Here is a 24,154-nt window from a genome sequence, read left to right as displayed (position 1 = left end):
GGCAGCGAAAGAAAAGGGTCATTATAGTAATTTTCCTCAAGTCCTTAACACTCCCTTCGAAAAAGAAAAAAAACGCACCTGCCCCAAGCTAAGCACCAGCGGCGGTGTCGATGTTGCACCGTTACCATTGACCGAGATTCGATTATGATGAACCGTCGTACCCTGGCTCTGGCCGCCGTTGCTGCCTCCACTATTCGACAGCGTGCCATTGGTAGCGTTCGAATCGCCGCCGCCACCGCCGCCGTTCGATGCACGATTGCTGCCCTGACCGGTGGAACCGATCATTGATATATGATTCTCGTTGCTGCCGTTAAGATTAATGTTCGCATCGCGAGCAGTCGCAGGTACGCCGTTCGTAGCGTTCGGCCGGTCGGTGCCGTTCGACGCCGTCACTTGACTCGAGTGGCCGAGGGTGGCTAATTGATTGCTACCGACACTGGTGCTTACGCTGGTGTTGCTGTTGTTGGTGTTATTATTACTGGTACTGTTGTTGCTGTTGCTGCCGTTACTACTGCTGTTGGACGAATTACTGTTACCGTTCATCGTAAGCGTATGTTGCTGTTGGGCATGAGGATGCCCGTGGTGAGGATGCCCATGCACATTGGGATGCTGCTGGGGATGTTGGTGATGTTGGTGCTGTTGTTGATGATGTTGCTGCTGCTGCTGTTGCTGCTGCTGCTGCTGATGCTGATTGCTTGTGATAATCATGGCCGACCGATGCCCACCGAGATGATTGGCTTGCGAGCCGACGATGCCGTTTGTAATGTGACCGCTGACACTTGTTAATTGTGAGCTACCGTTGCTGATGCTCAGCGTCCCCAGGGCGGAAGCGTTCTGATTGCCGCCGGGCCTAATTGAATTCTGCACCGAGGTAGGAATGACTTGGAAGTGTATCGACGTGTCGAGCGTCTTGGGCGTGATGGCACGCGCCCCGTTCGGGTCGAGGATGGTGTGCGAGGACGGGTGTTGCGATTGCTGCTGCTGCTGCTGCTGCTGCTCGACCCGTCCCGTCGCCATCCTTCGATTATCCAACCATCGGGGATACATCTATGGAAATGGCAAATGGAGTGTACATCAATAGATTGTGCTCAAACGTAATTGAGATTTTGTGGTTTCGAGTGAGCGGGTGAGCGTAATACCTACCCTGGAACCGATCAGTACGTTCGGTGCCGTACCACCACCACCGCCCGCATGCCCATCCGACCGCTTGCCCAGCTCCTGGACGCTCTTGGCCGCGCTGATACGGCGCATCGGATGCGAGCAGGACTTCCCGTCGGCACAGTTTGCGTCCGGGCAGCCACACTCGAGTTGCTTCACCAGCGCCGTCTGGCGGGCCATGCGTTGCTTCTCCATCAGCTGGCTCACGATCGCTTCCACCGTTTCGGCGGTCGAGATTTCGATCTCGTTCGCCGTGTCCGGTTCGTCCTCGCTGAAAACTGTGGGGAAAACTAAACATCCAGTGTCGTCAATAAATGTTTCACCCTCCTGATTTTGGTGTTCCAAAACTTACACATTGGCTTCAGCTGACTGACCAACTCCTCCTTGGTCCACTCCTTCTTGTCGCCCCACAGCGCGAGGTTGGGCGTGATCACGGCCATCTTGTTGTCGTCCGGGTACGGCACGTTCAGATAGTGCACCAGCACAATGTCCGGATTTTGGAGCAGCCAGTAGCAGCGCCGATGAAAGGTGGGCAGGATGGCCGAATGGACGTAGCAGCCGTAGATGCACTCCGTACCCTGCACCTTCAGCTTCATGTGGTCTTCGCGCGTCGTTTTGCCGTCCTTGCGCTTCTTCCAGCAGTAGCCGTCGCGCCGGTAGCGCACCTTTTTGCGCGAGTACAGCAGCATCGAGCCGCTTTTCGGTCTGCAGCAAAACGGGGAATAGAGAATGAAAAAATACCATCACTTTCCATTAAAACGACAGTGTTTAGTGTCATAATAATGTTGTACCAGTTTTTGGAGGTTATTGAATAACAAAAACCCTAACACTCTTAATCTTCCCGTGCGCTTATTCCACTTCATCATTAACCACTTAACTTTGATGCGTTCCAGGTATCCCCTACCTCCCAAAGAAGTCCCTTTTCGCACCAATCTTCCCCCATCAGAAACACCAAACCGTTCCGGTAGAGCGACCTCCTAAGTCTTACACACACACACACACCTCACACAAACCAACCACCAACCGACACAGGTACGGGAGTGGAAAAGAAAACGGATCGTTACCGTCGAATGAAATTTAATGACCCATTTTAATTTCCATTTGCTTGCGCCCGGGCTTGGCACGTGGCGATGATAATCCGGCAAACGTGCCGGCACTGTTTTGGTCCTTCGAGCCGGAGCGGAGAAAAAGGTGACGCGTGGTAGAAACCCTCCTGCGGTACGGTAAGGTGTTTAAGGGCAAATACATTCCCTTCAGAGCGGAAGGTATTTAAAGGTTTGCGGTTTGCACACGTCCCGTTGGTCCGTCCGTTGGGACGACTGTGTACTAAAAATGTGAAAATTGGGCAACCTCTCCCTCTCGTGGGGTGGTTTTCGGTTGATTGGATATGTTGTTAAATTTAATTATATTGACATCAACTTTCCGGAGGCGTGGTAAGGTTTAAGGAGTGTAAAGATCAATGAGCTGGTAGAGAGTCCATTTAGCAGACCATCTTTGAGTGCAAAGAGCTCCCTGACCATCCCTTTCGGGTCAGATCGTAATGACATAATTATCAATCGCTTTTACAGGTGCTTCAGTATCAATTACGAAGGCGTTACACCCGTTTTAACTGAATGTCTTTCATTACGGACGTGCAATTAAAGGACGTGAGGGTGATTTATACAAAAACCTAAGTATTAAACCCGTTTTGTTGTAACGATGCACGTATCATGTTAGAAAATGTGTTCCGACACCATTCACTTCCGGCCAAAAGCCGGTCTGAGGCGTTACAAAAACACCTACCTAGAGCAGTTGTTTAAACGCCTTTAATCGCTCGTTTTAAAAACAAACCCCTCGCCATAATTACGCGAGAAGGGCTTACCTTTAATTACTTCTTGCTTCTTGTGCTGCAAACTATCTTCATCTACTTTCCGCAGTTAATTAACTCCCATAGGCCGGGTTGCCTGTTAAGCAGGGACGTGTTGCCATTTTTCACTCCTCACTCAGACAAGCAGCACAGGCGTGTGCTGCACAGTGAAACGTATTACACGCAAAACTATTGTATTGCATACCATTAGCTAACCAGCGCACCGGGGTTTCCAGACTAACTAGCTTAACCCAATTTATTTGTCAACCGATGGGAAAAAGCCGACGCCAAGTAGTTTATCGGTGATGCTAATAAATTTCCAATCCTGCACACATCCATACGCACCCCACATTGAGCTGCGCCTTCGAAATGGCCGGCACACGGGACCCACCGCAACGTACACACTTCCGGGTGGAAGCGAATAATTAACTTCTCACATATTTTTCCCAAGCACCAACGAACGCAACCGAAATGCGCGGGGCAGCGATCGCGCGCGGTACCGCTCGAAGAACAAACGCGCGACAGTTTATTTTCCACCCACCCCTTGCTGAAAGAAGCCACCCACATAGTTTGCCAGCGGTACGGCAGCAGTACGGTGCCACTGCTTGCCACAGTTTCCAGTTCCAGTGGGAAGAGCAGCGAACGAACGCACCTAGCGGTAGATCCTGGTAGGCTAGGATTTCTAAGCGCGCGCGAAAGGATATAAATTGCCTTTTTAGTCATGCATGCTTCCTCCGTGTTTTCCATCTCACACACACACACACCCAGACACGCATACACACTTATACAGCGGAACCGGAAAGCGTACAGCCTAACTTGTTCCCTCGAACGGCTCTGTTCGCAAGCCACCCGGAGCAGGAATGCGTTCGTCGAAACTTTCCCATCCGGTGGTGCATGGTAAAGGGTCTTTAATTAATTCGCGATGCAAAGTGCATACCCGGGTGGGCCTGTACGGCTGGGTGTACGCGTATGGAACTGGCACACATACACTCACACACTCAAACACACAAACACACTCAAGCAGAAAAGCTTTGCCTTTCCGATTCTAAAGGCTGCTAAAGTACGCCAAGCATTTGAGTTTTGAGTAATTGGTCCGAGCCAATCATTGTTGAGGGAAAATGTTTGCTAAATGGTGCTGTGACCTGTAGCTGTACCGGCAACACTTAACGCATCACGCATCATATCGGAAAAGGCTAATAGGAGGTGAATTATTGGGCATCAAAGTGTATGAGAAGTAATGAGGCTTCAAGGCTCGTAGAAAACAAATAACAATCAGAATTGTCAAAATTGAAAGATTGCTGAAGCAATGAGTTCTCAGACAATTGGGAAGAATTAAAAAGAATAGAAAGAACTTTAAATCATGCTTCATAGTCATTGAAAACAGTAAAAGTGTGAAAATATAACGCCAAGAAATTAAATAATTAACAGAAAAAAGAATATCATCAACAAAAAAACAGCAAAAAACACAATCATCAACTAAATAAATGAAGCGTACTACTAAACATAAAACATATTCCATTGTCCGTATAACCTCAGAACAAGCGATAAACTTCGCTGACCAGTGTCACTGTTATCTAAATCCCATTTGCTGCCCATTCATAACGTCGGACTTATGAAGAATAGCGCTAAACAGAACATAAAATGCCACGGAAAAACGCACACAGCACACGGAAACCTTATCGGTCAACGAAAAACTAGGTCGTCCCTATCGTAAGGTTTACCGAGCAGGAGAGGGGTCAGGGAACCCCCAAAAATGACCACATGCCCCGGTAGGCACACGCTTCAGCACCGTAAGCCTACGTCAGCTCTTCAAAAAAAAGGGATCACGGCAATAAATTTGCTCACTAATGCAAACACCCTATAAACCATTCGCTACTCTTCCAACTGTGTCTGTGTGTGTTTTTGGGGACACTAAGAAGAAGGGTCCTTTATTTACACCTTCCATCAACGGAACGGCACGAACGGGTGCAAGCCAGCTCATTCCACCGAAGACGAAAAGTCCGTTCCATCGGGTTGGGAAATAAAATGTTTAAAATTACATCACACAATAATCATAAATAGGTATATCTTCCGGTGTCCACAGCTCCACACAGACACACTGACACGTTTATGTTGATAATGTTGACAAACCTGTATGTGTGTGTGTATGGGTGCCCCAAAGTGTGGAACGCTTTGAACTGTGTGTTGAGGGAAACGAACCCCACTGCCAGCAAGAATCCAAGCATCATCCGCGCCCTTGTTGAGCGAGGTGATAAAGTGAAATTAATATGTGTTTGTGCGAATAAATCTTCCCTCGAGAGTCGAGCAAAGGAAGGACAGGAATGAAAAAGACACCCTCCCCGAGCTGGCTGGTCCCGAACAAGATGTCCCAAGATGTGATGAGTGAGTCGTTTATGGTGCGCTTCGGGGTGGGCGAAGGATGCCACCTGTCTGGCAAAAGAAACCGTTCGCACTAAACACGCTTGACAGGCACGCCGGCCTTTTTTACGGCACATCACTAACTCCCTCTTGTTGTCGCTCTTTGGTAGCGAGAATGAAAATCATCATAAACCGTTTACCTCAGTTTGTTACGCGACACGGACAGTTAACCTGCTAGGAGAACCAGTCGTCTTCATCGCGCACTGCCGCTGAATTTATGAAATATGTTCGTTTATGTTTGTCTCCCACGGGTGCTGCCCTACAGCCCAGAGTGGGAACAGTGGTGGCTGTGTCTCGACATATTCTTTTCCATTTTGTTCGCGAAAGGAGGGTTTTATGGTGACAAGAGTCTCTGTGTCTCTGTCCAAGTTTATTATTAATTTGTTCATGCTTTATACTGAATAAGATGGGTTGTTTTAGAAGAGGGCAAAGAGGGCAAGGGACACATTAAGCATACATCTAGAGCGATATGGTATGGCAACTTTAAACGTACCTCGTTTTAACTTCCTTCGACTGCCACTCGGAATGTTTATCGAAGCTGATTAGGATGGCCGCAATTTCCTGCAAATAGAATGAAATGCAGAACGATAAGTAACAGTAAACAAATACATGAATTTTGTCTTCATTTAGCAGTGTAAACTATAAGTTCACCATCATCGATTGTAACTGATTAAGATATGTTTGATAAAAGATAAAAATCGAAGTCATTCATTGTGCTAAAACTTGTTTGTAAATTGTGTTTAATTAATAATTAAATCTATTTCCAAACTTTGTTTTTTTTTGTCATTTTTTGCAACTTATAGCCCTTTTATAAACTTCCTTCAAATACACGAAAATTACCTTAAATCACCCTCAAAAACCATCCTTCTAACCCATAACAACTTCACCTCAACCACCGTGGGTCGGTTCGTCTCAGCTGCAAGCATTTAATTTACCCAAAAACACACACAGACACCATCCACGATCACCAACACGGACGCCTCATCTCGTTCTCATTAAAAGAAAAAAAACAGAAACACATCACCCGCCACCAGTCCGTTTTGCTTCGAAAAGTTTGCCCCTCGGTTTTCCCATTTCCCATCAAAACCCCACCCCCACGATCCACCCACGCAAGAGGAGCAAAATGCTTACCACGCAGGTACAGAAACGGATCCTTTTTTTTGTGTCTCACATCTCACAGCACATAGTGCCATCCTGCTTTGGGGAAAACAGCAAGGCATCCACCCTCCGGTTGGAATGTTCTGCTCTCGCCTCGCAGCCCGTACACACGAACATAAAGCACAACTTTCTCACGCTTCACCCACTGCACCTCATCCTCAACCGGCTCCGGGTGCCCTAATTGGGGATGTTTTATTTTGTTGTTTTTCCCCCCCAACACCAGCCACCAGCCGGGCCGATAAAGACGAGACGATGAGCGAGCGCGTCCTTTTGCGCTTACCTAGCACCAGGGAAAAGCAACTATGTTCGTCGTCGTCGTCGTCGTCCGTCAGTCGTGTTATCAGACGTTTCATCGTCGTTAGGTCGTCTCGTTTTCCGACGACCAGCACCACCAGTTTCCCACGCAAGCTCTCTTTTTCCCTACCGCGCGGGCAAAAAAGCAACTTGCTCGCTCGCTTTTTCCGGTACGGCGCTCAACCATCCCGTTCCTGCCTGCTGTTATCTCTATGGCGCGCCTGCTCGGGCCCCCTTTTTTGTTGCTATCACACACATTCGCTTCCTCCCGCTCACACGCTCTGGCGAAGGGATGGGGATCGTTTTTCCACCAACCAAAGCGCTGAAGCTTTTTGCCGAAGCTTCTCGTTTTGGAAGCAGAAAAAGAAGAAGAAGAAAAAACAAGAGACGAACCAGCCAGAGGTCGTGTCACCCAACCAACCGTTCACCGTTTTGTTCTTCGTTCTTTGGCTACGTAGGCGCAAGAGGGGTTTTTTTTTCGTCCGCGAAGGCGTATGTGCTTTTCTTCTTGTTTTCCGGCGGACTCGTTTATCTAATTATTTCGGGCTGGCTTCGGTTGCTGGGGTCGCTCCCCGGGGTTAAATTTATGCATTCCAAATTCCGTCTTCAGCCGTGCGCCGATTTGTGATTGTGAAATTCTCTTCCGAAAGGGGGAGTTTACCCACAAACTTCCGGCATCTGGCCTAGCACGGCCACTGGCACATCAAATGGGCGTGGGAAGCAGCGCTACGTGAAATGCCTTATTTTTCTGAGACCCACGAATATCCGATAAGACATTGAAAAAGGCGAAAGAAAAGGATACGATTGCACCGAAGCATTGAGAAGGTAGTTCAATTTACTGTGTTTTCGTGCAATTGGCTTCCTCCAGCAAACTTCGCGGGTGGAGTAATGATTTTTACTTTCCCGTCGTTCCTTATCTGGCCTCCAACAAGCCGCTCCAAAATCGCGCTGTGGATGTTTTAGGGACGAATCGAGCAAGGCACGAAAGAAATTGCCAAATAGCAAACTGAATTGGAATAAATTTAATGTTGCCGCACGTAAGTAAGTAAGCGTGCGTTAGCTTCGGAGCAAGTGGAAGAATGCCTTTTTTCCGACGTTGGTCGTTTTTTTTCGAGTGGCCCAGTTCTTGCAAAACCTGCACTCTTGCCGGCTACGTGTGCCAAAAGTAACCAATTCCGGGGCGACATTTACTGTGACATGCACTCTACCACACTTCCTGATTTGCTCTGTAAGCATGAAATTCAATCTTCCTTTTCCGCTTTCCGTTCCGATTGAGACTCCTGGGAAAGCTGGGAAAGATGCTGTCCCGATGAAACGGTCCACTTCACTACCGCTTGTTGCTGTTGTGCGTCTTGTCTTGTCTTGGCTAATGAGATGCAAACGACAATCTTTTGTTGCAGTTTTACAGCGCCCAGAACATCGCTGGCTCATCTCGCTAGCAAACCGAGGACGCAAACCAACGTGGTTAATGTGCGATTCTGTTGTAGTCTGCCGTGCCGTTGCATTACCCGATTTCAATCAGGAGAAATTGAATGCAATGAGCATTGCTTTGCCATCGTGCGCGAGTGGAATGACTTTGTACAGATTTTCATTCCCCTTTTGCAGCATATGGTTTCTTTTACATGTCCGTGTTTTTTTTTTTTTGTGAGGGACACTACAGCAAGCTGCTTGGTCGTGTAATGCCAGCAATCTGATAAGTAAGTGGTGCTCTCTGGCAGTGTAGTTTAATTTAATATTTGCATATGGGGAAGTTTGGTGAAGCGTTTGGAGCGCTTTGTTCGGGGGAAAGTATGCATGGAATGGGGAATGTATGATGACAATCGCACATTACGACGAACGATAAGACATCATGTATGTTTAAACTTCCAAACGCTTTAAGGTAGAATACATCGTTGAGCATAATCCATATCATTACCAGTCTTACTCATCTTTACCCATACACACACTGTACAACCTTTGGGTAGCTCAAGTACATCAAAAACAAGCCATTCCGATCACATACTCTTTCGATTACACAATCAAACATGGGAACACAGTAAGCAGATCCGCTTACGGTTCCTTATTACTTCCCCGACCCTTCAAACCGTCCAACTTCATCCCGGGAAAGAAGTCACCCGCTTTGAAGAACAATAAAATAACACTAACATAAATCATGTAATCGCTTACTATCGAACGTGAATGGAAAGCAAGCCGAGCCCGCTTGCTCGTTAGAACAATGTGAACGATGAATCTTCACGAGCCGGCAACGAAAAGTCTGCTGCCATCAACCGATCCCGACCACTCGCACCGAGTGAAAGCACACACCCTCCTGGAAAAGGAGCATAAAACCTGTACGACAAATAGTAATAGCCCAACAACGGCCATAACAATTTGGCATCCCGTTTGGCCGCTCGGGCGACGGTACAAAGCTGAGCCGTTCTATCTTCATCTCGGCCAACCGATGCACCTTTCTAGTGAGATGTATGGAGAGGCAGAGTAAGTACGGGATGATGCTCCTTTTCTTCCTCTTCATGCGTGTGTGTGTGTGTGTGTCTCTATGGATTTGGCGTCGATAGAATTGCTCCGATAGGCACACACTTCGTACCCAATCGTACCGAGCAATGGAAAGAATTGTGAGACATTCCTTTGCCAGCAACGAAACCGTCCCATCGACCGACCGACCGACCAGCTTCCGGTCTGGCTCGCACATCCGCACATAATAACACACTGAATGATGTCCTATAAAATTTAATGTATGATTATATTAAAACCGTATTATTGTTTTTATGGATTTTATAAATCTGATAAAGTAGGTGAGCTCCGGGCCGGCCCCGAGCGAGCAGACGTAGAACCATTCTCATTTTCCAACCCATTCACCCGATTCCGGGGAAGAACCATTTGGCGAATTTTCCACACCGTTCAATTCATCCTACTCCCAGGGGCAAGGGGGATGAGTAAGTGTCTTGTAAAAGCGCTGAGCGCTTTGTAGGGGAAGCCATTCAGGTTCGGTTCCTTTGCTGCCTCCATTTCCTTTGCAAAGCTGCTGCTTCTCGCTAGCAATGAGCGAGAATTTTCAAGCAAATATTTTATGCGCTCCGTTGTGATTAAAGCGTGCGAGACCAAAACCAATCGAGATAAATGATTATGTGGCCGTTTTCTTTGCTTCCCTTTTTTCTGCCGTTCTGGAAATGAATGTTCCAATCGTAGTCGTACTAGTTGTATGGCTCTTTTATACGGCTTTTCTTTCGCTCCGCTTCTCTTTCAATAAAGAAATGTACGACGATGCACTTTTGATCGATTTGAGCAACGAATCAATTGAACATGCACCAAATCTTCCGTTTCTTGAGTGAATTTTAATGCACCGAACGTCGGTGTGGGAAATTGAACAAACACGCGGAACAATGGTCTTTTTCATTTTCGGTCCTTCCCGCTTTTGGCTTCGGTTTGGCCTGATTTTGCCAATGCGCATCTAATTCGAGCTCACGAATAGGCATGAATTTCAATTGGCTGTTTGATCAAATTTGAGTGGCTTTTTTTGTCTTTCGTCTAACTCCTTGTAGGCATTTTGGGTGACAAGAGTTTTAAAACTAAAGGCAAACATTTTTAACGGCTCAGATTGCACTTCATCCAACGCCTTCCACGGATAGAAATTGCAGGTTTAAATCTTTCCAAGAGCAGTATAAAAAAAACATTGCAGCATCACATTGCATACTTTTAGGCGCTACAAACCGTATCTTTTTTTAAAGCTTCGTTGCATTGAACAGCAAATTCCAAAGTGCTTTAAAATATCCTATAAATTGTAAAACTCTTATTGCAATAAGCTCGTTTAATCCTTGAAACAACCAGCAGCCTAACGCTATGAAAACCTCAATCAAAACACACTTTCATAGCCCAAAAGCCCTTATCAGAACGCTACCCTTAAGCTTACGACCTTTTCTCCGCTCGGCAAGGCCACGATTCGTGCTGGGCGCATATTGCATGCGCCCTAATTATCACTTATCGGCAAATAATCGTTACGAAATTATGTAAATACTACCACCAATTTTCGTTCGCCTCGTGTTTCACCTCTCTCTCTCTCTCCCTATTGTTGGCTGCCACCAATTTGTACCCACAACAACAACGACCGTCCAACGGGTCCGGTTCGATAACGCACCTCGCACGCAGTTCCGCTGGTGGAACAGAAGCAGCAACACACAGAGAGCACGCCCCACTCACCATTGACGGCTTATCGAAATCAATTTAATCACTTTATCCAAGATCAACGGCAAGCACAGTGGGAAAGCGTGAAATGCCGCCCGCTGGACAGGAGTTGGGCCGGTTTGCCGGGCCATTTCTTCTTCCGCCACGATAATTATCGCTGGGGCCATAAAAATTACAACCATTGCACTAAGCCTTCCTGCCGTGCGCTGGAGTCATTGAGCTGGCGTTGTTTTTGTTTTGCTGTGTGCCATTTTTTCACCCCTTGTGTTGATTCGTTTTCCGCCACAGTACAGAACACAACAAACAGCAAAACGGCCCCACCAAAAATAGTTGCGCTCTTTGGCCTTTTGTTGAAAGGCTTTCTTTTAAATCCAGCCGCGATTGAGCCGCGGTTCTAAATGTAGCAAAACAGCGTGGAGTTGTTGCTGTTGTTGCTGCGTGAAGAATTCTACCAATCTAGCTTCGATTTCCACGGTACGGTAGGCCCCGAAAAAAAAGGCCACCAAAGCAACACGGACACGGGCGGAGTGATTAATTTTTCCTGTTTTCCGTTTTACTTTCCAGCGCTTTCCATCTTTGACGCTTTCTGGCATCAGTAAAAGGTTAGCTGTGTGAGTGAGTGTGTGGGGTGTATTTTCCATACACTTTACCTATTTTGGTCCTAGGTGATCGGAGCGGTAGGCTAATCGGCGCTAATTTATGACCATTTATCGTGATTCGCGGCCGAATACTTCCGTCAGAACAGATTTACCCCCAGAATGTCTTAATAAATTAATGGAAGGGAACGAGGACCGTGCCCTCAAGGAATGTGTGTTGAGAAGCATTTTTATTGCGGGTCGATTAGGGGAGCATTTTTTGTAGCATGATCAGCAAATTAAGGACGGAATGATGTTACACATTCTTAGCTGATAGTGAGAAAACTAAACACGTGGATAATATGGACTAAAAGATGAAGAGTGACGTAAATTGATGAAGAGTTATTTCAATGAAAAAAGCTGTAATAGTGGCAAAAATTCTACGGTTTCACCGAAATACTGTTACATATTAAAGTCCTTAGGTAACATTCAGAGAGTACTTCACCTCATGAGAGTTGCTAGAAGAAAAACAACGAATCCACGACATGAAAAATATCTCATCTTCAGTCTACCACCAACAAGAGTCATAAAAAATGTATCTATTCACCACATGCCTGCGAGGTGCTTGCTGTGACGACATCAAGTCGTATAAATTTCATCCCTGGAACCTGTCCGACTATTCCGGCACTGTTCAAAGTTTAGGATGAAATGGGAATAAAGAGCACTGAACGAACAAAAAAAACGCTTCGAAAAAAGATTGCACTGAGCAGTACGTTAAGCAACGGTACGTAAATAAAAACCATCTTCACACAAGCACAGCACACAAAACCCCCCCCATTCCCAACAACACAGTCTCAGGCTGGCGAGAACGTCTCCACGAAAGCCACGAAATAAAAACACATACATCCTCCACGACGTGAAAATGAAACTCGACAACACTTGAGCCGCTGGTGCCGAGTTTTTGCTGCCCTTTCGCGCAGCAAGATAAAGCCGGTCGGTCGCACAAATTTCCCGCTCTTCCCGCGGCACCAAACATAGTCACATACACGTGAAGCGAAAAAACAACAGAACAACCGACCCCGACCCCGTCTCCGGAAGGATGAGATTGGACGCTCGGCACCAGCGAACCAAAGCCAAGTCCACTGACCTGTAGGATGCACTTGTTCCACCCAAATGGGGCAAAAGGAAGCCACGGCGCTGACATATCTTGTCGCCAAATCTAACCCCACCCAGCAGTGTGTGAGTGTGTTGGTCCCCCACTGTGAAGCTCCACAGTGAGGCGGTACACACATCGGACACATTGGCAAGGCACCATGAGCCCGAACTGAACGGGCAAACTTTATTTATTACATAATGAGAATTTTGATAAAAATCAAGTTGCACATCCGGCTTTGCACGTTGTAAATTTTCCCATTCACAACTGGATGGGCCGGCATCCTGTTCCGGCATTTCGCACCAGCGGTGTTTGTCTTTTCTTTTTTTTTTCAGCACGGGACATTGTTTTTCTTTCCCTCATTCTCGCTCTCCGGATCTGCGAGATATTGTGAAACCCTTTTTTGTCCCATGAGCTCGCTCGCCTTGATCCGCCTTGGTGTAGCGCGGTAACGATGCTGTGGGATAGCCTTTAGCCTTGATCCCACCCCAATCCAGCACCGCTTCGGGAGCGATTTGGCGATAAAAGTGGAAGCTCGTCCCTGTTAGATGAGCAAGTGCCGTCCCTTCCGTTTGCCGTCGTGTGTGAGTAATAAGGGACTAGTAAAGTGAAGTTCATAAATTTTGCATCGGCCCCGTTTGGGGTCAATTATGAGCGAGGTGAGCGATAAATTATTACCGAAACAATGAATCGTGTTCATTAAACGTTCATTATTACACACTCACACACACACACACACTCATTTTGGTTGCGAGTGCTGAAGTTCATCGGTTAAGCATTTAATGCTTTGTGTGCGAAGCGTTCTATGTAAAGATTGTATGGCCTTCCGATCTAAACAATGAAGAGTATCCTCGATGGAGGCCTCGAATGTGATTTGAAATATTTATTAAAATAGTTTTATAGTTTATTTTTTTGTCTCCAACATTTTATGGTTGATTGTTGTTGTCAAATGGTAAAAATAGCCATTATGAAGTGTTATTTTCAAAATAAGTGGCATTTTTCTTGCTCATTGCATACCTTTAGGCGTCTAGTAATGTAATCAAATATCAAACATCATTTTTCAATACAAAATCAATACCTGTCTTTCTTATTCAGATACATGTAATCTCATAAACAAAATGAATAATACTTAACAGTTGTAATTGTCATAATCGACTACAAGAGCATCAAAGACTGGAGGAACAAATTAACCCCATACATAACTACAATCCAATTTACACGATCACCTTTTCCAGTTTGTAAAGCAAATTGTAATCCCTTTTTCATGAGCACATTCCAAACGGAAAGATTCTCATTCTTTGCTCGTTCATTCCGACCCGTAGCCCAACGACAGCTTTCTCGGAGAATCCCCTGCTAACAGTCCCGAAGGGCGACAGCAATTATGACCACCACCACCACCCGGCCAGCAAGAAAACGCTCCTCTACTCCCATCGTCTATTTTCACATCTAATCCCACTAATCTTGTTCTTGCCCGAAGTGCCAACCGCTTTCTCAAAGACACTGGCAAATGGCCTTGCTTTATCCGGCTCTCGTGTCCATCATATGGAGCCAGCGTGTATGTCCCGATTCTACACAACCTTTGATATTCGTGTCCCTTTGGCCCATCCCCACCCTCCCCCACGAGGTAGAATGTGAAATTTATTTTAATGTGCCACTATATTTATATCCATTTTCCTAGATTATTTTTCGCTTCCGTCCGCCGGTGGCTCGCTTCACCAAGCCCATGACAACCCATGGCCTTGATGACAGGACAAATGAATCCGTCCCGAACATTACCATCATGGTGCACGGTACGATAGGCGCCGGGGCCAAGCAGAAGCCGATAGCTGAACGTCGCTGCTGCTGCTGCTGCTGTCTCAGCATATCCCGCCAGCAATCAAACCGTTTACCGAGACCCGAACGAAGCAAATAAAGCACCTCACGTCGTCCATAAAAATCGGCCCATTCCGCCTCGGTCTTTGAGGCCGGCACGGTCTTGGACCGTTCGAATAGTGACCCACACAAGCCGCCCAATGGGTGAAAGCGCCCCATGTGCTACCGGGAGGTCAGATACTCGTGCAGGGAGCGGTAAAAGAAACACACGTTGCTCCCTCACGCCCGATGCCAAGCTTGTCACACACATACAAACGAACCGGGCGGTAAGGCAAGTGAAACAACGAGCTGGCAATAAATTAAGACATAATTCACCTCACTCGAACTAAGAATGCTGCTGGGCCTGTTGGGACATTTTTGTGTGTGTTTGTGTGTGTTTTTTTTCTTCGCTCCTTCATTCTTTTCTTTTCCATTTCGCTTGGCTCGAGAACTCGCGCGCAACAACAAGCGAGGGCTAGCTAAAATTGCAAATAAATGTCCATTCTAAACGTGTGGAGCAAAATACAATCGGTGTGTGCGTGTTTATGTGTACGTGTGTACGTGTGTATGTGTGTGTCAGATAAGAATGCTTTTTGGGGAGACCGGAAAATGAGAACGAACCGTAGCAAAAGCGGAAACTGAATCTTAAGGAAAAACACTCAACCAAAAGAAAGAGAAAAATCCAAAAAGTCCCATATTTCATTCGAATGTTTACGGAGCTCAACCAAAAATCACTTAATGTACGCTTCAAAACACCCCGGAACGTGTCTTGGAATCAAGACCGCCACTTGTCCAGAAAGGATAGCATAGCACTATGAAGTGCACTTGCCATTGCCGAGCGAGCGAGAAGTGATACCAGAAAAAAAACTAGAAGTTTGCACCACAGAAAAGCAGGAAGATAAAATTAACCGTTCCGTTTTGTTTGGTACAAATTTATGGAGAGCTGCTTCTGTTCGCTACCCCACTAGCGAGTGTGTTTGGGGGAGCTTTCTTGGTTGTGGCCCTTCCAAATGCTAGGAGAAGACAGCGGGTCAAAAGCATGAGCATGTGTCCAGTTGCTACTTTTTTCCCCTCCTGAAGAGCTTTTTAGACGTCTGGATGGCGTTGCATCGTCAAGAAATTCGTACACATTCATTGCCTTTTATCTGATCGGACACGCGGCAGCCATTCAGCCTGTGCCTGTGCCGTTCCTCAACAGAACGTTCCGTACGTTCTCTATCTCGTTCCTCATCTCTCTAGCAGCAGCGGCGAGCGGCAAGCTCCTTTGTTTGAGTTGGCTAAAATTCACGCAAACCTCGATGAAACAAACTATCCATTCTGGTAGCTGGAGGTTTGCGCTTTCCTTTTTTTTTTTTTTCTTTTACACCACTTGCCAATAGCGAAGCGCTTTGGCTCGTGTGCACTATATTATTTACGTTTGAAAATGGGAGAAAACGAACTTTCCCCTTACCGAACTTGAACTCGTTTTAAAAAATTGGATGCTTTACTTCTTTCTTTTTTGGAAAGCTAAACAAAACGACATTCCAAGGCACCGATCAAACGGGTGGTTTGCCTTAGCAACAAGAGCACAGCAAATTCCACAACTGCGAGAAACTGCAAATTCAACAGCATCAAACGAAAAACTTTAACAAGCCACAGAGAAAAACAGGTGGACAGGGGAGTTTAGTATGGGTATGGGCCGAAAGTGTTCCAAAGCTGATATGTGTGAGTGTTGTGCGAGAGCACGGCCAAAACAGAAATACTATCATAAACAGTACGTGGTCATTCAATTTTCCACTTCATACCCTTTCGCAACGGGTGCCACTTCCGGTGACCGGTAAGCGAGCCACACAAAAGAAGAAGGTGTATTGGAAATAAAAGTATGTTTAGCCACGAAAACCTCTTACGAAACTGGCTAAACATACACACACACTCATATATACTATTCTGCTTTTTTCATACACTTTTTCCCATCTAAACACACCCATTCCTTCCTTTTCCATCCATTTTAGTATTTTTCTTTTGCTTTTTTGTTGTTGGAAACTCCTTCCCTCCCCCCATCGGTTTACCTTTTTGATATGAGGAATGGATTTTCTCTTTCAACATTAGCTTCCCGGTTTTATGCCTCCAGTCTTGGCGGGGGGGGGGGGGGGGGAACTGTATGCGTTTTGTTTGTGTTGCTGCCTGCTGCTGCCGCCCAACGCTCCACGCCAGCCAGCCTGCTGCTGCCCGTTGCACATATTTTACCGAATTTTATGCCCAAAAGTGAATGGGTAGGAAAGGAAAAAGATGGGCAGGGACCCACGGGCAGGGACAGGCAGCAAAAAAAACCATTTCAATTTCGTGTATTTTTACGATCAAATTAGAATAACTTAATTCGGAACTAAACTTTCACGTTCCGTTTGCCATACGACGTCGGAAACGTCGGAACAGAAGAGCAAAAGAAAGAGGAGCGAAAAAGGAAATGAACCACGCGACCTATACTCCTTTTTTCGCTTTTAGGCAAATGTGTTTCTTTTTTATGTGGTCATGCACACATACACACACACACACACACACACACACACACACACACACACACACACACACACACATTCACATCCCTTCGGCCCAAATGTGGAGGCGCATGGTTGATTACCTTATCTTGTTTCATCTTTCTTTCCGGCGTTTCCGTTTGCGGTTCGGCCTTTCGCGCTTACTACTCGTTCATGCACTACTCACAAGAGGTAAAAGATCTCCATCAAAACCGCGGTATGTGTGTGTGAGTGTGCTCACCATCGCATCGGCACCGAACGTCAAAAATTGGACATTCAGTGTAGGCCGTTGCTAGCCCAGACGTTAAAGTTCATTTGCATTCGATTCGCGTCATTGGAGGTGTATCTCGCGAGTTGCGAGTCATCAACCGCTTTTCCCACAAGGAAAACTCCCCGGAAGGTATGTGTATATGCGTGCGTGTTTGCCACGGTGAATTTTACGACATTCCTATATATATTGAACTTGAACGAGATGGAACGAGCGAGAGGGAAAACAGCCTGAACTGCACACCATCGGAGCAGTAGTAACATTAACTACCACACATGGATTCGCAGTTGCATTCCCTTCACCGTGCTGATGCTTTCGGCGTGTCGAGTATCGAAAAACGATAAGGGTTGGTTGGCGTGCCGATTGGTACAGTCGTTGTCAAAAATATTACCCCGTTGGATATATTTAGAGAAAAATTAAACATAAAAAGTCAACTGAAGTATTACTCGATAACATAAACCAAGTTTTTATGGAATTAACTCTGTTTACGGCTCTAATTGGAATTTCTCAATTAAAGATTAAAAATAAATTTGTTTGTAAGACACCTTATTGCTCAATACTACTACTGTTGTGAGCAGAAGTGTGCCATGGTTCTGTTCATACAACTGTTCCAACCAGTGCTCTATTTGCCCCAGCAGTACACTTTAGCGGATGTAAGTCAGCTGCAGGCAACGTAGGATGGCACAAAGTACACTCACACACACACACACACACTTGATGCCACAGCACCAAAGAAACATCACCTCTCTTCGGGGACCGATGATGAATATGATATCATTGACTGTAACATGTGCACTTGCCGCTAATACGATGACGCCAACGACACCCGGCGTAGCAGGTTCATTTCGTTGAGTGAAGCCACTGTTATGCCTGTGTACGGCGGTACTCGAGTCGCGTGCAAAAGTGCGCTCGTAAACTTATGCGCTTTGGTAGCGATGCGGCTGCTTATCGTGATGAAATGGCTCGAGCTTCTCTAATTGGACTCGAGAAGCCGGTCGAGCAAGATGCCACTGGTTGTGGAAATGAGTTTATAAAAGGTTGAGCATTTTAGGGAGAGTTTTGTCATCCGCTGTACTTCTACATGCCAGCTATGGCAATCTCGTCTCCAGGACAAGCTCAACTCCATCCCATCCCTTTTTTGTCTAACAGGAACCAGCGAGCCCGTTTATTACCACATAACATTCTAAACATATGGTTTGTCCACTTTGAGCATGCCGTTTTTTTGCTGAACACCGTTTTGGAGAGTAGGTAAAAACGGACTAGGATTTTAGTTGGATCAACTGTCCCAACGCGAATGAAGCGATTGGGGTTGACTCCAGCAAACAACGAACGCCTTCCGAACCCTTTGTGCTCGGAACCACTGCTCACCATACAGACATGGTTTGGTTAGATGAGATTATCTACCTTTTTTATCCTTCCCCACGTTCTTTCGGGTCATTCTTTTTTTCTCACACCTCTTCAAAGCAGATAAGCTGGAAGCCTTTCACTGATAGCAGCGTGGAGAACCGAAACAAAAAACTGACCCAAAACCCCTCACACTCCGGTGAACGACCAACTGTCATTAAAATCACATTCCTATTGCTCAACTGGTGTCTCGTAAGTGCCTTCAAGTGTGAAATTAACTGTACCGGTGGTACTTTCCAACTGGTATGCTACTCTGTTTTCACTCACGTCGTTAAAACACAGCAGCAGTGTGTGCAAAGATGAGCGGAAATGTCACGTTGTTGCCCGCCGGTATTGTTATTTATGGTGAGTAAATTTTAATTAGCAAAGATGTTTAGTAACACGACTGTCCGGTAGAAAGTTAATACGTTGTCTCTTCAAAATGGAGGCATCGTGGATGGTGATGTCGTCAAGCAATGAGTGTAAAATTATGTTTATAACCATACGGATTTCCTTTCAAAAATGGCCCTCTATCAATGAGCACAAACAAATGTAATAAAGGAAACCTTTGCTTAAATTTTCTTGATATAAGATACACCAAAATCTAGTACAGTCATTGCTTTCGGATCATTGTACTAAAGAGAAACCAAATTTGTTGTATTATTTTCCTTGCTTCCACTTGTTAAACGCCTAAATCTATGCAAACAGTCAAACATTTGTCTTACTAATAAGAAATCAAAGAGAAAAGGCGATAGAGACATTGTTTTGCATAACTTTAGGCGCTTTTTATTTCAACGATACATGCAGAGGCTCTCCTGAGCACGTTGCAAAACATTGACTTGTTATACGAACCTTGATAGTACAACTTTTGATCGGCGATTATAACGCTTTAAATCGGATCATCAACTTCGTCAGTTTCCAATCGACAACGTTGTAAGCATAGCTCGAACTAAGCCTATGCCCATAGACTGGTATACCACTCTGAAGGTCATACCTTCTAGAAGAGGTAAACTCTTGGCTTAACGCCATCCCGACAAAGGGGATTTGCGTACCCCTTTCACATATCCGTTCCCCCCAGTGGACTGTGTTTATCGTTTGGCTTTTGGTTTCAACCGTAAAATTCGACTTTTTTTTTGGCGCTCTTACCGAGAAACAGTATCGATGAATCTTCGACAACAGCAAACCAGCGGAAAGCGAATAACTTTCCCCGAGCGGGCAAACAACAGTGGTCGAGAGTTATGGGTGACTTTCGCCTAGCCCCCGGAAGCTGGGCACACATTTTTCAACGACTCACCGTACCGAGTGCGCTCCGAAACCGTTGTCCACCGAACTGTTGCACGAGTAAGCACGAGCCGTTGCTCCGGCCGCAGGGATAAAGGCTTACGAAAAATCATATGCACCGATGCAAACAGTGTACACAGACTGCACATCGTCTTAGGAGGATCGAATCGCATACACACACACACACAGCACGACTGGCTGTGGTTTATTGTAGCGTTACGCTAGGAGGCAGTTTTGTTTTTCTCGCTCCGTCTCCCGATAGTCTCTAGACTCGTGGGAAAGGCAAAATATTTATAGTCACCCCTTCTTCCCTAGCAGAGAGAAGTGTGCTGTCTGCATCGCGGTTTGCTCTGGGTTGACCCTGGACCATGGAATCCAACTTCTGTCGATTCTGTCGAGTGATTTTCTATTGTTGCCCGCGTCCCAAAGGCACTAAATCGAACTGATCGTATTGGATTGTAAACTGTAGCGCCTGCCGAATGCTCTGTTTAGGGAGAGGAAAGGACTAAAGTTGTCTGTTTTATTTGTTTCTCTAGAGGGACTATTTTTTGTGGGGGTTTTTTTTCTTGAGACGGCACAAACATTGATCTTAAATGCAAGGAATGTAAAACAGAACAAAAACATTCGGTTCGGGTGACGTTTATGATGGTGTCTGGAGGATGATATTCATCGTCTTGTTGTCTTTTTCTAGATCTTCATAATGGTATCTGGAAATCCTTTTTCCTGAGTTCCCAAAATACTTTTGGGCATTTTTTGTAACAATTTGTTATATGTATAAAGAAAACAGATTGTAAGCAAATATATATTACTGGTAGGGTATTTATAATAATTTTAAAATATTTTACATTTTATAATCAAACATCATGTTTGAATCATATGATTGCTTTTTTATGTAACCTCTACAACAGTGCTATTCCGCTTCGCTTCCTCGAAACATTGCACAATAATTGTACCACCCGCCACGAAAACCCTTTCCCGATGCCTAATGAAACGCACCGCCTAAATGAGGTTATAAAATATGAATTTTATCACCACCGGGAAACCGGAAGCTCAGCGGAACCGACTACTGCCTGAAGCCCTCGAGGCATCGAGGCGCGAAATACGCACACACACACAAACAACCGAAGCACGATGGACACAAAATTAAACCACACATCATCATCCACCCCTGGGACCAAACACCGTCACCGAAAACCATCTTGGACTGGTGGTTCGCGTGCTCCCAGTTTGTTGCATAGCCGTGTGTTGGCGGCTCCGAAACTCCAACCAAGCTGTGGGGGAGCAGTGAGTGCTCCCGTCGGGCAGGTGGCAAACTATCTGGTCATTCATTGTGGCGACCCTGCCTAAGCACAGGCTCGTTACTGGGCGAGGACACTTATTATTGGCAGGACACGTTCAATCCGAACCGTCCAAACACGCTGGCTACCAGCACTAGAACTGCCGGACTCGAACCCTCTGTCTCGCTCTGCTCTCTCGTCCGCTGTCGGCTAGTAATCCTTTGGCAAGAGTTTATTATTGCACGCGCGCACACATTCCTCCCGCACCAGCACGGCTCGCGCAAATAAGCTGCCACTGACCGTCCGGTCCCCCTTTTCCGGCACCTCCACCACTAGAATGGGTTTCGAATTTTGAGGTTTCGTTTATGCTTCTCGCACCTTTTTTCCTATGCCCCTTTTTTCGCCCCCTTTGGCGCACCTTCCCGTGTGAGCTCTGGGTGGGTGAGTGTATTTTCCGCCGAGCATAACATCAACAACCCTCTTCACGCAGAAAAGCGTCTCCCACTCGTACTGTTAGCGGGGCGAGGCGGTAAAGCGGAAAAAGCGGGTGATTTTCCGCCCGACCGCGAAACACCAAACGACCCCCGGAGGCTATTTACTTCCGCTCATCTATTCCTTTCCGCCCAAAGAGTTTAGAGCAAAGCACGTTACAGCCCGCTACACTAGGGGCTACAGTGTGGGTCTTCCTACCCATCACACACACACACACAAACACACGACCTGCATTCCGTGGCCACATTTGTTGTCGTCCTGTGGATGGTTTGTTGCAGGTACAGTAATGTACACAAAAAGTTGCATCAAAAATGAACTGTGTAAAATATTTATAATTAAAAATCAATTGATCAAATACATAAACTACTAACCTACAAAACATTTAAACTTACATCACATTAAATGATAACACATCAGCCATTCTTACATAAAATTCCAAATTAGCTTATTCAACAGTATTATTTGTATCGATCGAACGTGCTTGAGTTGCATTGTTAGGCTTTATGCACCCAACTGCACCCAACTGCTTTTACTTCACACTGCCAACAACATTGTACACAAAAACAGCGATGCACTGTGCTGTGTGCACCAGCTCGGAAGACGTCAGAAGTTTTACCTGCTCGTCAGCCGTTCTGCAATTTTCAACCCCATCGCATCCACCCGAGCGAGGGCAAAGGCTTGCCCTCCAGTCGGCCTGTCACTTATGCTGACGTCGTACAACGGCACAACCTTTAGCGGAATGCTAGGGATGAGCGAAGAAGTACGTGAAACACAAAACGAAGTCATTGAAGAAAAGCGGCAAATAATGCCACTTCAAATCGGAAAATTTGAACGAACGGGCTGTGAAGGGAGGAAATTTGCCAACTCGCAGGGACATACATCGAGCAAAAGCAGGATACAAAGTTAACAGTTCCACCATTGAACCGTTGCAGCAGTAAGGCGTTACGAAGCTGCCGAAAAGATGGTTGCACATTTTTGCTTAACTTGGTTCCTCGGCACACAATTTAAGGAAAATAATGCCGATCACGGCATCTCACACACCGGGAAAGGTTTTTGTAGTTTCGGTTGTTCTTTTTTTTGCTTCTTTTTTCTGCCTCAAAACGCCAAGGGCAAATGTATAATCTAATAAGAAAAAGGGAAACAGTATATAAAACAATTCAATCGAACTTATGAAACGCCTGCCGCTGTGGCCAAGCTTTATCGACCACACGTCGGCCGCACCAGCCGTACCTGCGGGCGGGAAAGTAAACACAGCTGGCAACGAACCGGGTGCAGCCAAACTTTATTACTAGCTTGCGAGGTGTGAGAGACTCCTTTTTTTTGTGTGTGAAGAGCTCAAACGTGTACTAGAGTGCGATTTTCACGCTTCAAAAAATGTTGATACAAAAATAAATCAATAAGCGCTAGCTTTTGCTGAGTCTTTATCGCTATAAAGTAATCCGGGGGAGAGTTAAGTAAACAGTTTCTCGCTCCAAAATCTGCTTGGATTACTGAAAAATAAAAACATCCGATAAAGCACAGGCTAAAACATTGCTAAACAGTCCCTTTTTAGTTCGTCGATAAGCGCTGCTATGTTGTATTAAACAGGATGCTAAAGATGGGGGGGAAACCCCCGTTTGTCTTTCACTACTAACCTCATTGGTATTCCACCGGTGTCGCTGGGTTGGGAAATGGTCTGCCCGGGGTAAACTCTCCAAATTGTCCGGAAGTTTGATCGGCTCACCATCTGAAACGGCATCACAGGCATATCGGAAGGGATGGGAAGAGAAGAAGAAGAAGAGGAAAAAAATGCTCTGATTAAGATCGCGTTCAATCGATGCAATTGCAATGCTTTGCTGGCAATTTATTGTTGTTCGGGGAAGGGTCATATTTAATTAAATTGGATCCCAGTTTCTGTGTTTTTTTTTTGGGATTGTTGCTTGCGTTTCATTATTATGTGTGCAGTTGAGTTTGTGTTTATGTGCTTAGTGTTTATAATATTTTGATTGTATATTATTTACTCAGAAAGACATGTTTTCCCCTATTCCTCTAATGACATTCCTTGAGGCGTTGCTTTAATGAATTAATATACCTGATTTGCATGATAAAATCAAATTTCCTGCCACAACCAACACCTTCGCCGATCGCATTGAATGATGTATCACTTGGGCACTGCCCACCAAACCAAGAAATGAATAGAAAATACAAATGACAGCAAAGCACACAGCACGCGTCCATGTTTAGTTTCCGCATTTGCACACCTTGCGTAAGGCTCCGTTTGCCTGCGGTCCAGTGATAATGGGGAAACGATAAAGCGAAATGTGTTTCC

The 24,154-nt window shown here is 45.8% G+C and overlaps 1 protein-coding gene across 12 annotated transcripts in view; it reads right to left on the bottom strand.

Annotated features, from left to right (window-relative positions):
* The window catches only part of LOC1269973 (uncharacterized), a 178,764-nt gene that overhangs the window by 16,910 nt on the left and 137,700 nt on the right, over positions 1 to 24,154 (bottom strand). For all 12 annotated transcript variants that reach the window (XM_061648136.1, XM_061648135.1, XM_061648134.1 and 9 more), the window contains 5 exons: positions 23,481 to 23,572; positions 5,916 to 5,983; positions 1,511 to 1,863; positions 1,144 to 1,448; positions 79 to 1,047 (listed from right to left, as the gene is read on the bottom strand). In XM_061648136.1, the coding sequence (XP_061504120.1) occupies positions 79 to 1,047; positions 1,144 to 1,448; positions 1,511 to 1,863; positions 5,916 to 5,983; positions 23,481 to 23,572 (1,787 nt within the window). The remainder of the gene's footprint in view (positions 1 to 78; positions 1,048 to 1,143; positions 1,449 to 1,510; positions 1,864 to 5,915; positions 5,984 to 23,480; positions 23,573 to 24,154) is intronic.

Source organism: Anopheles gambiae, chromosome 2 (genome assembly GCF_943734735.2).
Source record: "Anopheles gambiae chromosome 2, idAnoGambNW_F1_1, whole genome shotgun sequence".
Taxonomy (NCBI): domain Eukaryota; kingdom Metazoa; phylum Arthropoda; class Insecta; order Diptera; family Culicidae; genus Anopheles; species Anopheles gambiae.
The sequence above is the reverse complement of the archived record's forward strand: the minus strand, read 5'-3'. Positions and strand labels throughout refer to the sequence as shown.